The sequence below is a fragment of the Pongo pygmaeus genome, chromosome 12 (assembly GCF_028885625.2).
Source record: "Pongo pygmaeus isolate AG05252 chromosome 12, NHGRI_mPonPyg2-v2.0_pri, whole genome shotgun sequence".
NCBI lineage: Eukaryota > Metazoa > Chordata > Mammalia > Primates > Hominidae > Pongo > Pongo pygmaeus.
In genome coordinates this window covers 33,032,782-33,048,039 of record NC_072385.2, presented here as the reverse complement: position 1 = coordinate 33,048,039, position 15,258 = coordinate 33,032,782, and the positions used below count along the sequence as shown (strand labels likewise).

Genomic DNA, 15,258 nt, shown 5'->3' with positions numbered 1-15,258 from the left:
GACATAAACCTAGACCTAGATTAGACATACACATAGGCATAGACACAGACCTAGACCTAGACCTACACATAGACACAGACACAAACACAGACACAGACACAGACATAGACACAGACACAGGGGACAAAGTCACAGACATAGACATAGACATAGACACAGACACAGACACAGACCTAGACCTAGACTTAGACATACACACAGACACAGACACCGACACAGACACAGACACACCCACAGACACAGACACACAGACACAGACACAGATATAGACATAGGCATAGACATATTTTCTCCTGAACATCTGAAAGTTGCAGACATCATCAAACTTCACCTCTAAATACTTCAGAATACATGCAGGAATACATTTTTTTAACAGATTGAGAACGTAGTAAGTAAACTATAGCTCCAGAAAGGAATTTTCCAGCATGTAGAAGGAGTAACAATTTTTTTTGATAATATATTTGAATATATCTGGACTGAATTCACCTAGAAGATGAAACTTTTCTTTATTTCTATCATTACCTTATTCCCAGAAGTTTTTAGGCAACTGTCTCATCTCTGAGTCAGGTGGCACAGTCATTCAAAGAACAAAAACACGGTGGCAGGTGCTGAATGTTAATGAAGTCACATAGCTCTCAGGCCTTACACCTATCACTGAGTCACTTCTAGTGTGTAAAATGAATTCCTAGGAGCCCGAACATATTTTACACATGTCGTATAAATTCTTCGAAACCCATGAGGAAATAAATATTTACATCAAAATTAACCTGGAAATTTTTTATAAATTCAAAGGTGAAACAATATAGAATGTATTTTTTAACTAAGTCCTAGGAAATAACAGAATTTTAAGAGGGAAGACTTTCCAGACTCAGATACAGAGAAATACATGACCAGGTTTCAGTCAGCTTTTATTGAAAAATGTGCTGGCTCAAAACAAAACCTACATGAGTTGTCCAGAAACTACTTTTGTTCTATAGGAAAGAAAAAAGCTAGACAAGGAATGAGCTTCCGAGCAGCCGGCTGAGACTGTTCCTGGTCTGCACAGCTGTGTCACAAAGACAGCTGGTGATGTCCTGGACACTAGCCTCCTGTCCCTGGTGGGGCCTGGTGAGACAGATTGCTTCCTGGAGGCCACGTTGCAGGGAGACCCATCTTTGGCAGAATAGGGCATTAGGCCACATTGGGCTGAATCTCAGAGAAGCAAATTGGCAGAAACTAATACAGATGGTTCCACCAAGGCATAGGCACTCTCTTTATACTGTCTGCCAGCAAACATCCCTTCTCGCTAAAACCACCACTGAAGTGTCTCTTAGTCAGTGGTTCTTGGGACAGAAGTTGGTCAAGTTCAGTCAACCAACTCAACTCATGTTTTCGCTCATTCAAATCCTGTATCAACATTCCATTCCCCGTGAGTCTGGGTCATTCCAAGCTTCCAGCAGGCTGGACCATCAACCAACACTTGCTTCACCTGCCTCCTGCATTAGACCCTGCCCAGACTGACACCCAGCAAGACCACTCCTCTAGCCCGGAATAGTCACCATCCTCCTCCAAAATGACTGATGAAGAAACTCTACCTGTGAGGTCCTAGGCATCTGCAGGGCAAACCCACAGGCTTCAAATTCTCCCAGCCTGGTATTTGTGTAAGAGGAATGCACTGCTCTGTACAACTCCAGAGGACAAAACTCATGAGTCTGGTAGAGCTCAACATCCCCATTATAAACACGGAGCAATGGAAATAGACTTGGGTACATTAAGTCACTTGCCCAAGGCCACAGAGCTAAGGAATGACAAAGTAGGATGTAAACCCGAGCCTACACAATCCTTGGTTTTGGCACTCATTCTCTGCTCTGTAAAAGCATCAACACCTGGAGCTAGAGGGAGCTCCAGAAGCCATTAAGTCTATCTGCCCACACAAACAGTCTTCTGAAACCCAGCGTTCTCTATAGAAGACAAGCTTACCCCCATCACAGGATGCACACTGCCAGTCTTGGGAAGTATCCGTAATTAGAAATGTCTGTCATTTTGGATCCCAAATTTGCCTCCCTCTAAACTTCATTTATTAGTCGTATTCGACCCTCTGGGGAAGCTCCGAAGAAGTCTTCCTTCACCTTCCAATAACTTTGAGAGTTAGAAAGTGTATACAGAAGAGCACAGTGTACCTGGACAGAGAAGTGGAAATCCTGCCTTCCTTCCTGCCAGCAGCAGGGTGGTGGGCAGCTTACATTACCTGTGTGAGGCTCAGTCTCCTCATCTGTGAAATGGGCATACCCTGGTGTGCACTACAGGAGGATTAGATGTCACACCATATGTAATGAGCTCAGCAGTGCTGCAAAAAGAAAGTGTTCAAAAAGCAGTAGCTCTCATCAGTGTTTTACAGAAGCAGAGCCAGGTACTCAGGGAGATAAGGAGCTTGCTCAAGGACACAGTTGGAAGACGTGATGAGAAATCAGCCCTTCCACCATCTGCATTCTGCTGAATTCCTGCTAAGCAACCATTCCACGGCCCAGCCTGAGAACTCATCAGTATCGTAGTTGGTAACTTAGCTAACACCAGTTACTATATTAAAAATGTGTGCAACTTTACCTAATGGAATCCATAAGCTCAAATGCATAGATCCATATTATAGAACATATAAATGTTCTATAAATATTTAATTTATAAAATACACAATATAAATGTTGCATGCTTAACATATAAACACACAATTCTAAGTACATACACATGCACACACACATACATCTTCAAGGCTGCCAGGAATTCTAAGGTTTTTATCTTAGTGACAGCATATGGAACTGGGGGTTGGAACTGGGCTCCTGTCTTCACTCTACCATTAACTAACTATGTGATCTTAGGCAACGACATAGTCATTTGCTCAATCTCTGAGTCACAGTTTCTTCACCTCTAAAATACAAAGGTTGGGCTGGTGAGACCTCCCAGGTCTCTCGCAGGTCTAAAACCCTGGAACTCTAAGTCAACCTGGATTTGAGCTTAGGCCTCCTCAGTCCTAGATACAGCTTCAGTTTCTAAAGCATCGAGTCATAGCAGACAACCACTGAACTCAGTCAACTCTCTTGCCGAAGGCCCCATGGCCACCAATGGCAGAGCCACAACTCGGGGCTTCTGAGGTCTCCTGGGAACTGGACTTCCAGCTCTGCTGGGCTACCTGCTGGATAAAGTTAATTAGTAACTGGACGCTCTGGCGTTAGAGCAGGAGTTGGTTGTTAACAGACATACACCCTTAAAACAAATTTTGCTTTCTGTCTTATAATCTGAGTGTGGGAAACACCTAAAATATTTGAGTAATCAGTCATCCAGAAAACCTGCCCATCTAAAATAAGACAAAGACAGAAGAAACAAGGACAGGAAGATCTGAGTAGGGGAAAGACAGCCAATCAGATCCTGGTACAAAGGCATGTAGCATATTTTACTCACAGAAGCAGCTTTAAAGTCTTCCTTCAGAAGCTCTTTCTGTTGATTTGTATGAGCGTCGCTAGTTTTTAAGAGTAGCAGAATGTATTTTCCAGAGGTGACCACAACAGTATCTCCCATCCCACATGGTCTTCTAGAATGTGACCGTGCCACTCTGCCACCAAGAGGTGGAGTCTAACTCACCTCCCTTGAATGTGGGCTGGCCTGTAACTTGGTGTAACCAATACAGTGCAGCAGAAGTGATGCTGTGTGAACTCTGGAGCTAGATCAGAAAAATCCATGCAGCCTCCACCTGGTTTCCATGGGGCGCTTGCTTCTGCCTGGCTTCCTTGGAAAGTCAGCCACTATGAAGACAGTCCAACTCCCCTGAGACCACCTCTCTAGGGAGGCCACATATAGGGCATTGGTTGACAATCCCAGCTATGCCCAGCCTCCCAGGAACCCTGCAAAGGCACCAGCCATGTAAGTGAAGCCATCGTGGACCCTCCAGATGAGTCCATTCACCAGCTGAGCACCACTGTTTGAACTCAATCAGACACATGGAGCAGAAGAATCACCTAGTTGAGCCCTCAAATTCGTGACATACAGAAACTAGGAGTTATCATAAAATAGTTGTCATTTTTAAGCCACTAAGTTTTGGGATAGTTTTTCATGCAGCAACAGCTGAACAGAATGCTCAATCAAAAGCAGATTCCAGATGGCAAATTGGAAAGAGGGAGAAGGCTGGGAGAAGAAAACACACACTGGAAAAAGCGGCAGCTGATTGCCCAGTAACAGAGGAGACGGAAAACCATTAAGCAGGTGCAAGAACCAAAGCACACAGCCATTTCAGGATTTTAAGCACAGACACCCGCAGTCCCTTCCATGTAACTGTGCCCTACTGAGTATATCAGGATGCTAAAGCATGAAATAATTGATGCTCCTAATGATTTCCTTGAATCACAAAGAATAGTTTAAATTTTGTTCAAACCCCTCTTTCTCTAGGATGGGACAGTACATGCAACACAGATACAATGAAGGTAATATTGCATTTACTTCCCAATGTGTTTTCCTCCTTGCTATTCTGGATTCTTCTGCCACTACAGCCCCAGGAAAGGGAGAGAGCAAAGGCCTCCTCAGAAGGAGGGAAGGAAGTGGATATGATGCAGGGGAAGTTCCTTCCTGGTAGGAAGTGTCAGTAGAAGAAAAAGACCCTTTGGGCTCCAGGGCTAAAGGAGGGAATGTACAAGAGGAATCAGGCAGGCTGTCCTGCTTCTTATTCTGCGTTTGAAACCTGAAGGCAAAGGGACTAGAGGTAAAAGAGAGAAGGAGGCTGGACGCAGAGGAATTTTTGCTCTGCTTCCAAGTTGCATCTCTGGAGGAATCCCACCTTGGTGAAGTAAGGGGCACTAAAGAAGAATGGAAATAATGGTGCGGCTGTTAGGTAAAGGGGTGCTTCACTGATGGGAGAGATTCAGACCTTCCGCTGCACTCCCAGGAGAGAATGGAAGGTAAACTGAGATCTGGGCTGAGATGGGGCTGCCATGATGAAAGACAAGATGACCTATAGCCACGGCTTCAGGATATTCAGTCAGTAAGGAGCAGTGAGCAAGTGGGGGAAGACTGCCCCACCTCTTGGTAGATAACCACTTCCCCAAGGCCCTGAGCTCTCCACCCTCTGCCGCCTTGACTTTCTGGTGCTCCTCTGAGCTTTTCAGGTGCAGCAACAGATGCTGTAGCATCTTTTCTGATGGGCTGGTACTCATGCCCTGCTGGTTGCTAAACATTTTGAGTATCACCTGGACAGTCTAAGCCACAGAAAAAACAAGGTCATGGCCAAAATGCAGAGAACCTGTGGAGCCAGTGAGAGGCACAAGGGGCGACCTTGGACGGAGCACTGGCTCTGACAACTGAGGCACCAGACCTCGGGTTTTCCCAGTCACAGACACCAGCAGTAGATTCCATAGGACACCTCATGACCAGGAAGGTCCAGGGACATCTCCACAGAAGCCAGTGCAGACCCCAGGTCAGCACGTGTGGATCAGCTGCCCACCACTCCCTGGGGACACAATGTCCCTGTCTTCTCAGGCTTCTTCCTGGCTAGAAGAAGGTGCTGGTGAGAAACTGGAAGAGCGAACATCTACCCAAAAGAAACAAAATGAATGCAAGAGAGGTAGATTTGAGCCAACTCACACAGCAATACATGTAGCAGCAGGCTTAATTCCCCTGCCCTAGTGGGAAAGGGCCTTTAGAGCCAAATGAGATTCCTCCTGGCAAAGCTTTAAAGGTACTTTTTGGCATCAATTTGTAGTGAGTATATATATTATAGCAGTATATATTATATATGTGTATATACTGGGTCTGAGTATATAATATATATAATCAGCATATATATACACATATATACTCACTACTATATATACATATATATATATTTTGGAAATATTTTCTTCCAAAGTTTTTAAGATGTCAAAACAGATGGGATTTTCTTTGTATGCTTTGAAAGATCATCTTCCACTCTCTGGAAAATGTGCCCACCTTGTCCTCTGAGGGGCACCAAGGGTGGCAACTATCCCAAGCCCTGTGTCCAGGGTGTCCAAGTAACAAGAAGTCAGCTACTCTCCCAAAAAAAAAAAGACTGAAAACACCCAGGGATTTTTATATCTACTGTGTGGAAAAATCTCTCACCCTCAGCACAAGAAAACCTGATCTTCAACTTGAAGATAGCCCAGACTTGCTGGGTTTCCACAGACCAGACCCAAAAAGCCCCAGAGGAAACCTTTGGCTTGCCCCGGGGCTGTGGGCAAGTGTTCCATTTGCATTCTTAGCCCCTCTGGCTCCTCTCAGCTGTCAGATGCCTGGCCAGCTCGTTCCTTGGTGGTGAGAGCAGCTCCGTGAAGCTTGGTGAGCTGAAATCCTGTGTGCCTCCCTCCCACCCCAAATGAGCTAACTGGGTAACCCTACATGGTGGGTACGCTCATGTTCACCAATATTCACTTCTCTGAACCCTTGAAGTCAGGCGGGGCACGTGACTGCAAAAAACAAGTGCCGATTCCAGGCCTGTGCATTTCACAGCTGGTGCTGTCTTGCCAGCTCTCTCCTGTATGGTGCAGGCTGAGCCCTTGTTCATCCATGCTGCCAGCACGGCACAGTCAAGCCATCCGGGCAGCAGGCTGAGGTCCACCTGCATCCATCGATCCACTCACTTGCTCCTGCTGTGCCTGCTTCTGCTTCTGATAAGTAGGAATAATCTCCACCCTCCAGCACTTGTGTCAAAACAATGGGCGTCCCACTGCTGGTCTCCGTAAATTCTGTTTTGACAATGACCTGGGTCCCCGAGTGGCTCTGATGAGTCATCACAGTCCAACGCAGTTAACCCATGACGATGCTGTAGCATGAGCAAGAAATCAGCTCGTGTTGTATGAAGCTACTGAGGTCATTGCCACAGTATACCTTGGAGGGCAAGCACCACAGTCAAAGTGAAGGATCAGGACCTTGTATTCATTTTCTATTGCCGTGTAACACACCAGCACAGACTCAGCCACTTAAAAACAACCGCATTGGTTAGCTCACATTGCTGTAGGTGAGATGTCTCTGCTCAGGGTCCCACCAGACTGAAATCAAGGTACTGTTTGGGCTGTGCTCCTTCCTGGAGCACAGGTTCCTGTTCCGAGCTCACAGGGCTATTATGACTGCAGGACTGGGCCCCCACTTTCTCCCTGGATAAGGCCACTCTCGGCTCCAAGATGCCACCCATGTTTCCTGCCCTGAGGCCCTCTCTACACCAGGGCAGTTTGTTTCTTCAAGGCTAATGGAAAAAAAACAACATCTGCTGCTGCTTTAAGTCTCTGTCCACTTGACTCTGACCTCCTGATCCTCTTTTAAATAGCTCATCTGATTATGTCAGGCCCACCCAGCACATGACCTTTTTTATTAACTTCAAGTCAACTGATTGAGAACCTAAATTACTTCCACAGAATTCCTTCTCCCTTGCCACATAGAGTAACTTAATCATGGTAGTGATGTTCCATCTATTCACACATCCCACAAGGAGGGAATTATACAAGCGCATGGATCAGCCGGAGTCATCTTAGAATTCTGCCTACCACAGACATTTAAGAAAATATTCTCATGAATATTAGCTCTAGAAAATTTAGGATCCATCCAAAACTTTACACTAACGTCTTCCTTGCTCCCAAATAAGAAGACCTCTTCCTAGACTTTCTAAATCCTTTCTACTCAAAGTGTGGTCCATGGACCGGCAGCACGAACACCATTTATAAAAAATTCAGACCAAGAGAATCAGAATCAGCCGCATATTCACAAGGCCTTCAGCCAAATATTCACAAGACCCTCAGGAGATGTGAAGGCACCATCTCAAAAGGCCCTTGTCCTGAGATAGCTCCCCCAAAGGCTTGGCCCTGGACACGTCTCCTAAGGAAGGGGTTCTCAAAGTGTGGTCCCCTGGCACTGGCGTCAGCATCACCTGGACACTTATTAGAAATGCAGATTCTCAGGTCACCAACCAGGATTTGCTGAATCAGACGTTCAGCCCTCTGCATTTTCATAAGCCCACCAGTGATTCGGATGCGGGCTCAAGTTTGAGAACCACTGGGCAAAGGCACTGTCATGATCGAGTGTCTCGCCTATGGAAAGCCGTGATGAAAACATGAAAAAGCAACCCGAGTCTGCTCTGCTTCAGTCCTGTTGCTGCTAGAGGCCAACTCTGCTCTCCTGGGGGAGGGGAGGAGGGCTCGAGGTCCGTGGATGTTCTGGATCCCTCAGCTCTAACTGTCAAACAGGCTTTGGAGGTCGAGATGGGAGTGGGGGTGTAGAAGGGAACCCCTACTAGCAGGGCCAGGCAGGAGGCTCCCAGGCCAACTGAAGACCCCTGGAGAGAGGATAGCTGCCCTGAAACATTCAGCCGAGCTTCCTTCTTGCCTTTTAGGGTAACCAAGTACCAAAATACAATCCAAATGGACAAACTTCTAAATGAGGTTAGAAGAAAGGCACTCTCCTGTGTCTGTGCATGTGGTAATACCAAATGAGCAGGTGGGCAGGAGGCCCACTGGCCTTGGGAGGGCAGAGCTGATGAAATGGGCATGGAAAAGGTGAGTGTGCAGGAGGTGGGATTTAGTGCAGAAAGGGGGCCGGCAGCTCCCACTGCAGCCATGCAGCGCTGGGAGGCTCCGGGAAGGTCTGGACACTTGGCTGCCTCTGCTCACACAAGAGAGAACTCAGGGCAATGTAGGGTCTTGACCAAGATCTTAGAGCAGAGTTGTGGGTGGGGGTAGAGGAGTCCTGAAGGGCTCTAAGAAGAGCAAAGGCCCCCAAAAGGGAATGGGATTAAAGAGAAGGAGCTTCAAACAGCAAGAGCAAACTGTGTGCCAGGATTTAAGAGAGGCAGAGAGAGGAACAGAAATAGGGAGAAACAGAGACAGAGAGAGAGAGAGAAGTAGAGACAGAAAGAGAGAAACAGACAGAGAGAGAAACAGGCAGACAGAGAGAAACAAAGACAGACAGACAGAGAGATCTGGGAGTCAGGACACCTGAGTCTGTTTCTGTTGGAGCCTCAGGCAACTTTCTTGATTTCTCCAGAACTCAGGTGTCTGATCTGGGCGACCTTCCTCACTCACGACCTTCTTCCCCTGTGTGAGGGTGACCTTAAGGCCTGAGTGCTTGATACTACTTGGATTCATTGACTGTACTCCTCATCACCCTTGACCTTACTATTTGCAGGTGGAAATGGAGACCCTGAGCAGGTGAGCTGTCACGCAGCTCGTCCCAGGCAAGCTGGACTCTGAACTCAGGCCAGTTCCCCTCTGGGGACACATCGCAGCCCTAACCACACTCTACTACCTCTCTCAGAAAACCACCCAAGAGCCAGGCATTAGAAAATCCACAGTGACTTTAGAATATGAAGCTTTTCACACCAGAAAATCTCTTGAGGCTTCTAAGGAAGAAAGCCCTCCATTCAGCGCACATCCCACGTGCAGCCTCGTGCGGTAGAAACGGGTCTCAGTGGTCCGCTATCTTGTGTTGGATTCCACTGCGATTTTACTTGTGGCCTAGAATCATGGAAGGTCCTTAGAAACCCCCTGATCCAGCCCCTCTTTTGACAGATAGAAAAACTGAGGCCCAGAAAGGTCAAGTAATGCTTCCGGCCACCTTCACACAGGTGAAGAAGGTCATGGGCAAGGGAGGTCACCCGGATCAGGTTCCTGAGGTCTGGAGAAATCCGGAGAGTCGCCTGAGCCTCCACCAGAAATGGACTCAGGTGTCCCAACTCCCAGATTTCTCTCTTCTGTCTCTGTCTTTCTCTCTCTGTCTCTGTGTCTCTCCCTCTGTCTCAGTCTCTGCCTCTGTCTGCCTTTCTCTGTCTCTCCCCATCTCTGTCTGTCTGCCTCTCTCTGTCTCTCTGTCTGTCTCCGTCTCTCTACCTCTCTCTGTCTCTCTGTGTCTCTCTGCCTCTCTCTGTCTCTTTCTTTGTCTCTCTCTGTCTCTGTCTCTCTGCCTCTCTCTGTCTCTGTCTTTCTCTGTCTCTCTCTGTCTCTGTCTCTCTGCCTCTGTCTCTCTCTGTCTCTGTCTTTCTGTCTGTCTCTCTCTGTCTCCCTGCCTCTCTCTGTCTCTGCTTTCTCTGTCTGTCTCTGTCTCTCTACCTCTGTCTCTCTGCCTCTCTGCCTCTCTCTGTCTCTGTCTCTCTGCCTCTGTCTGTCTCTCTCTGCCTCTGCCTGTCTCTCCTTCTCTCTCTCTGTCTCTTCTCTCTGCCTTTCCCCCTCTGCCTCTCTCTCTGCCTCTCTTTGCCTTTCCCTCTCTCTCTGTCTCTCTCTCTCTCTCTCTCTCTCTCTCTCTCTCTTTCTCTCTCTCTCTCCAAAGCCTCTTACCTGCAGCTCTGCATTCTCTCACCTTGTTGCTGCTCACCTGGGGAAGGCTGCCAGGCCAGACTTTCACCTCCAGCGGGAGCTCAGCAGTCGAGCAGGGATTTATACCCTCCTGGGAGCTGGGATTTCCTAACCGGGTGGTGTCACCCACTCACACTGGGTGGCAGCGGACACACCTTTTCCTCCTCACGGGGAGCAACCCCAGGCTGCAGTGCTGGGTCTGAGTACATGATCACCCAGATGGGGAAGTGGCCAAGGAAACTCCGCATAAGTTTCCCTATTTTTCTGTGACTCGCTAAAAATTACGTACTTCCAGCGGAGAGGTGGTTTTAAAGTGATGGGCGTTTTGCCCAACTGTGGCCCCATTAAAGAGAAAAAGACGCTTTTGATCTTTAGCCAGTGGAAGAGTTGGTTTTCCATCCAAGGAACCCTTTTAGGATCTAAGAAAGGTTAAGTTTTTGTTTTGTTTTGTTTTCAGAGTCCTGTATGATTTTTAACTGTTAAGTGAAGGAGGGGGTTGGTTATCTAATTCCTTATTCTAGATTGTGGAGTTTGCAGAACTGAATAGTATGTCGTCTGAAAGTGGGAATCCAGCATCAAGTCATGTCTGTACAAAACCAATGTCTCCCAAACCCCCTAACCAGCCCGAAGGTGTTGTTTGTTGCTCCTCTCTCCCATGCAAGTTGCCACTGTGGAGTTAGGACGAAGCCGAGGCAGGGTGCACCTGGTTTGCTCAGAGCCCACGGATCTGAGAACTCACGGTCCTGGGCCTTCCTTGATATGAACAGGAGGCCAAATGGGAGCGTAAAACCTTGGCCACAGCCTCCCTGGAAAGCCAGGCTCCAGGGCTAGAACCCTCCATCATCCCCCGCGACCTCTCGCCTATGTGCTCACTCATGTTGCATCGTTTAGAAAGAGGTGTAATTTGGAATCCCTCTGTTGGTGGTTGGAAAGGAAGAATGCTTTTCAAAATGTACTTTAAAACCCATGGCATTAACCTTCATAACACTGCCTGGTTTATGCAGATCTTTATTTTCTTACAATTAAAGAGGCAGGTATAGAAACTCCTTTAGAGAAATCTTAGGGAATTCATACCCAGAACAAATGGCTAAGTCAGAAGGGCCCATGGGTCCTAGTTTTATCCTTTTGCTAACAAAGGATGGTAACTCTTGAAAGTCAAATCTCAACTGGTTAAATAAAATCTTAGAAAAATACAATGTTAGAGCTAGGTAGAAACTTAGAGATGGTCAAATCTGTCTTCCAGCTTAAAAAGAAGAGAAAACTGAAGTCAAGACGTTTGAGGATGGGGAGCGAGGTGAGTAAGCTGTATTGATTTAATGATGTGTATAACTTCACAATGGGTGGATTCTTATGGAAACTGTTTGGAAACTGTGATTGCCCCAAAATGGAGTTTGTTGAGCAAAGGGTAAATGTTACATTATATCATGTTTATTCTTTTTAAGGACCATTAGAAGGTGAAATATTTGGGATTTTTCCCATTGTTTTGACGTGGTAAGATTGAAGAACAAAGCATAAATTTTGAGTCAAGCCTAGTAAGTTTCAAGGGTGGGAATTCATCCCAGTAGGAAAATCTCACCAAATACCATCATCATCCCAGGATACAGAACACGCCAATAATTGAGCCCCTGTCTCCACCCTCTCTCTGTGCTCAACTAAACACATCACTCCCAGCTGACCGGCCTCAGTTAGGATTCAGTTCATTAAATAACACAGGAAGCCCACAGCTTAATTCAGCCAAAGAGAGGAAGCAAAACCATGCCATCTGCTCTTGGCCATGCTGGAGTTAACTGCTGATCTTGTGATCTATAAGGAGGAATTTACATAGCCTCACTTCTTTCTATGGGAAAACTTGATCACAGAGTCACAAGAATTGCTTAAATAGTCTTTTCAAGAACTAATGCTCAGACCCAACAGACACCCAAGAGTAAGTCCCCAGGCCTGCTGGAGCATCATGGAGCCATGGCTACTTTACCCCTCCGCCCCGCTTCACGGCCTACGCTGCACTGTGTCCACCACCAATAGCACACTTGAATGGCTCGATTTCTCCACCAACTGATGGGAAACCCACAAAGCACAGAATGTTCTGTAGCATCGTGAAATCCTCTGAGGTTTGAGGTGAAAGTCACCCAGGATGTTTATTGCAAAGATTGAAGCAATGATTCCTCATTTTTTAGACCCAGGAGGCCTTTCCAAAGTCTGGTGTGGTTCAGAGATTAGCAGAATCCTCTGAAAACCCTTGTGGCAAGGTTCCAACCCCTCTCTCTTCCTTGTAATGTACAAGCCAGAGGGTGGGGAAGGTGAGAAGGGAGAGAGAGGCTACGTCATGTATTACGACAGGAAATATGTGTCCCCAGTTTTTATGGGACACACTCAATTACAAATACTCTGTCGTATTATCCCCATAAACTCACTCATTGTCAGATCAGAGAGCCTTAATTTGGATCCAAGAAAATATGGTCATCAAAACCATAGGATAAATTTTGCAATCAGAACCCATTAATTAAAAATTCTGGCCAGGCACGGTCCTAGCACTTCGGGAGGCTGAGACAGGAAGATTGGCCAAGAGTTCCAGACCAGCCTGGGCAACAAAGCCAAATCCCCCGTCTCTACAGAAAAATTTTTTTTTAATTAGCCAGGTGTGGTGGGGCATGCCTGTATTCCCAGCTACTTGGAAAGTTGAGGCAGGAGAATGGCTTGAGCCCAGGAGTTTGAGGCTGCAGTGAGCTATGATTGCACCAATGCATTTCAGCCTGGATGACAGAGCAAGACCCTGGCTCAAAAAAAAAAATCTAAAGGCTGTCCTGGTCAACTGGACAATAACAGGAAAAAAAAAAACTCTGTGTCTTAATCCCTTTTCCCATGTAAGGTAACATGTTGTTCACAGCTTCCAGGGATTAGAATATGGACATCTAATGAACGGCTCCACTATTCAGCTCACCACAAGCTCAAAGATTCTTTCCAGTCCTCACAGTTTGTGCTTTACAATTCTAAACAGAAGCATTTAAAAAAAAAAAAAAAACTCTGCATAATTTTCGGAACACCTCAATTCCTTTCATAGCTAAGGCTAAAATTGTCTAGAAAGCATAGACAAAGTATGCACAGAGCTTTAGAGATCTACAGGAGAGATTTTATTTTGTTGTTCATTTCGGAGAAAATCCAATCTTCATTGCTGAAGTGCTTTTTGGTTCCAGGATTTCCTTCTGCTTCTTTCTCCCACCTTGGGTTTCCATGAGAGACACTGGGAAAGGTGAGAATTCCAGGACACCACCCATAACACGAACAGCCCCTGCCCACTCTTCCTCCAACCCCCCTCCCACGAGACCCAGAGCATGCGTGAGAGGGCAGCTGGAACCTGGCCCCCTCCAGAGCCTGCTCTCCCTCCACAGGCACCCAGGCCCCATGCAGTACCTGGCCCCGAGTATTCCACCCTCCTGCTCTTCCATCCACACAACCAAACCCTCTCCCTGCAGGTGGCTCAGGAGGCTCCAGGCAGGCCCCTCCTGCTCTGACCTGAGGCACGCTGTCTCCCTTGCATGAGGTAGAAGCCCCTGCTCCCCGGCCTTGCCCTTCTGCCCCGTGGGCCCAGGAATTTTATTGCAAGGACTGAAGCAGTGATTCTTCATTCTTTAGACCCTGGAGACCTAAAACCTGTCTCTCTCTGAGAGAGAAACCCTGGAAGTCGGCCTCCCAGGGCATGGATGAGCCGCTCACTGAGGTGGACCTACACTCTCTGCTCTGGGGGAGAAATGAAAAAACTTCCCGTTCCTCATGATGGAAATCTGATTTTCATTCTGCATCAGAGAGCAGCACAATGCTTATTCGTCCAGCTATTATTTGCGCTGCTGAGAACCAGCTCAAGTGTCCCCACACCAAGAATAGACAGATTGGCTTTTCTTACCAATAGTCCCAGTTGCTTTCTGATCTGTTCCAAACTGACAGAGAAAACCCCAAATCATGGCACTCTCACAGACACAATCAAGTCAGCCTTCGTTACACACCTGGGGGCTGAAAGAGGCTGCCGTCCACCACAGCTGATGCTGTGCTTCCACCTCTGCATGTCACAGGCAGCTCCAATCTGAAGCCCTGGGAGCTGCAACTGCCTTGGAGCCTGCAGTCTACAGGACTCATCACTGAGATGTGAAGGTCGATTCAGTCCCACCAGGCTTAGCAGGAAGAGATGGCGAGCAGACTCTCAGACAACAGCTATTGGATCCCAACCAACACCAAACACCTGAACCAACCCTCAGCTACGCACCTTGCAGGAAACACCCCAGCCCATCCTCCATATCACCCTTCCCTCATCTCACCTACCCCGACCCACCAGCCCCACCAGCTATTCTAACCAATAACCCACTGGATCTTCTCAGCTCCTGTTAGATGTAAAAATTTCAAATAGCTGGTTAATTGAATTGACTTTAGACTCATAATGAAGGTGGTAAAAAAGCAAAAAACAAAAAAGGTGAGGTCTCTTCCTTAGGACTCCCAGCTGTGTGTAGGTGCACGTGTGTGTTTAGGGGTGTGTGTGTGTTAATGAGTTGCTATCCTTCATTCTGGCTCCCCGAGAGCCACACCCAGCCTCCCATAATGACTGCCTAAGCAATAATGACTGCTTCTGGCTAGCACCTGGCAGGGCCTCCAGCCGGTAAGAAGACAGACCCAAACCACTGCCATTTTGAAGTTCTAAGTATGTTAAACATTAAAAACATAAGCCAAAATAGAGCAACAGGCACTAGACTTTATTCTAAAAGTTTGCATTTAGAAAATAAATGCTTTAGAATCAGACAAACCTCATATGCACAACTCGCTTGGAGATAAAACCTCAGCGTCACCATCCACACACAGCCTTTGTAACTGTCACAGAAATGGTTTTTCTGGCCACCCTCACTCACACTGCACAACCCTCAACCACCCACCCTATTTTTTTTTTAATTTTTATTTTTTAGAGACA

The 15,258-nt window shown here is 46.9% G+C and overlaps 1 protein-coding gene across 6 annotated transcripts in view; it reads right to left on the bottom strand.

The window, feature by feature from the left end:
• IL1R2 (interleukin 1 receptor type 2) overlaps positions 1-10,429 on the bottom strand; it is a 35,904-nt gene extending 25,475 nt beyond the window's left edge. The window contains exon 1 of one of the 6 annotated variants that reach the window (XM_054476024.2): positions 10,330-10,429. Coding sequence is in view for 3 of the 6 variants with exons in the window: in XM_054476021.2 (XP_054331996.1) it covers positions 3,433-3,549 (117 nt within the window). In the remaining 3 variants the exon portion in view is untranslated. Of the gene's footprint in view, positions 1-3,432; positions 3,573-10,292 lie in introns of those variants that run through there. The other 5 variants (XM_054476023.2, XM_054476022.2, XM_054476019.2 and 2 more) reach the window with 5 other exon arrangements.
• Positions 10,430-15,258: the final 4,829 nt, after the last annotated feature.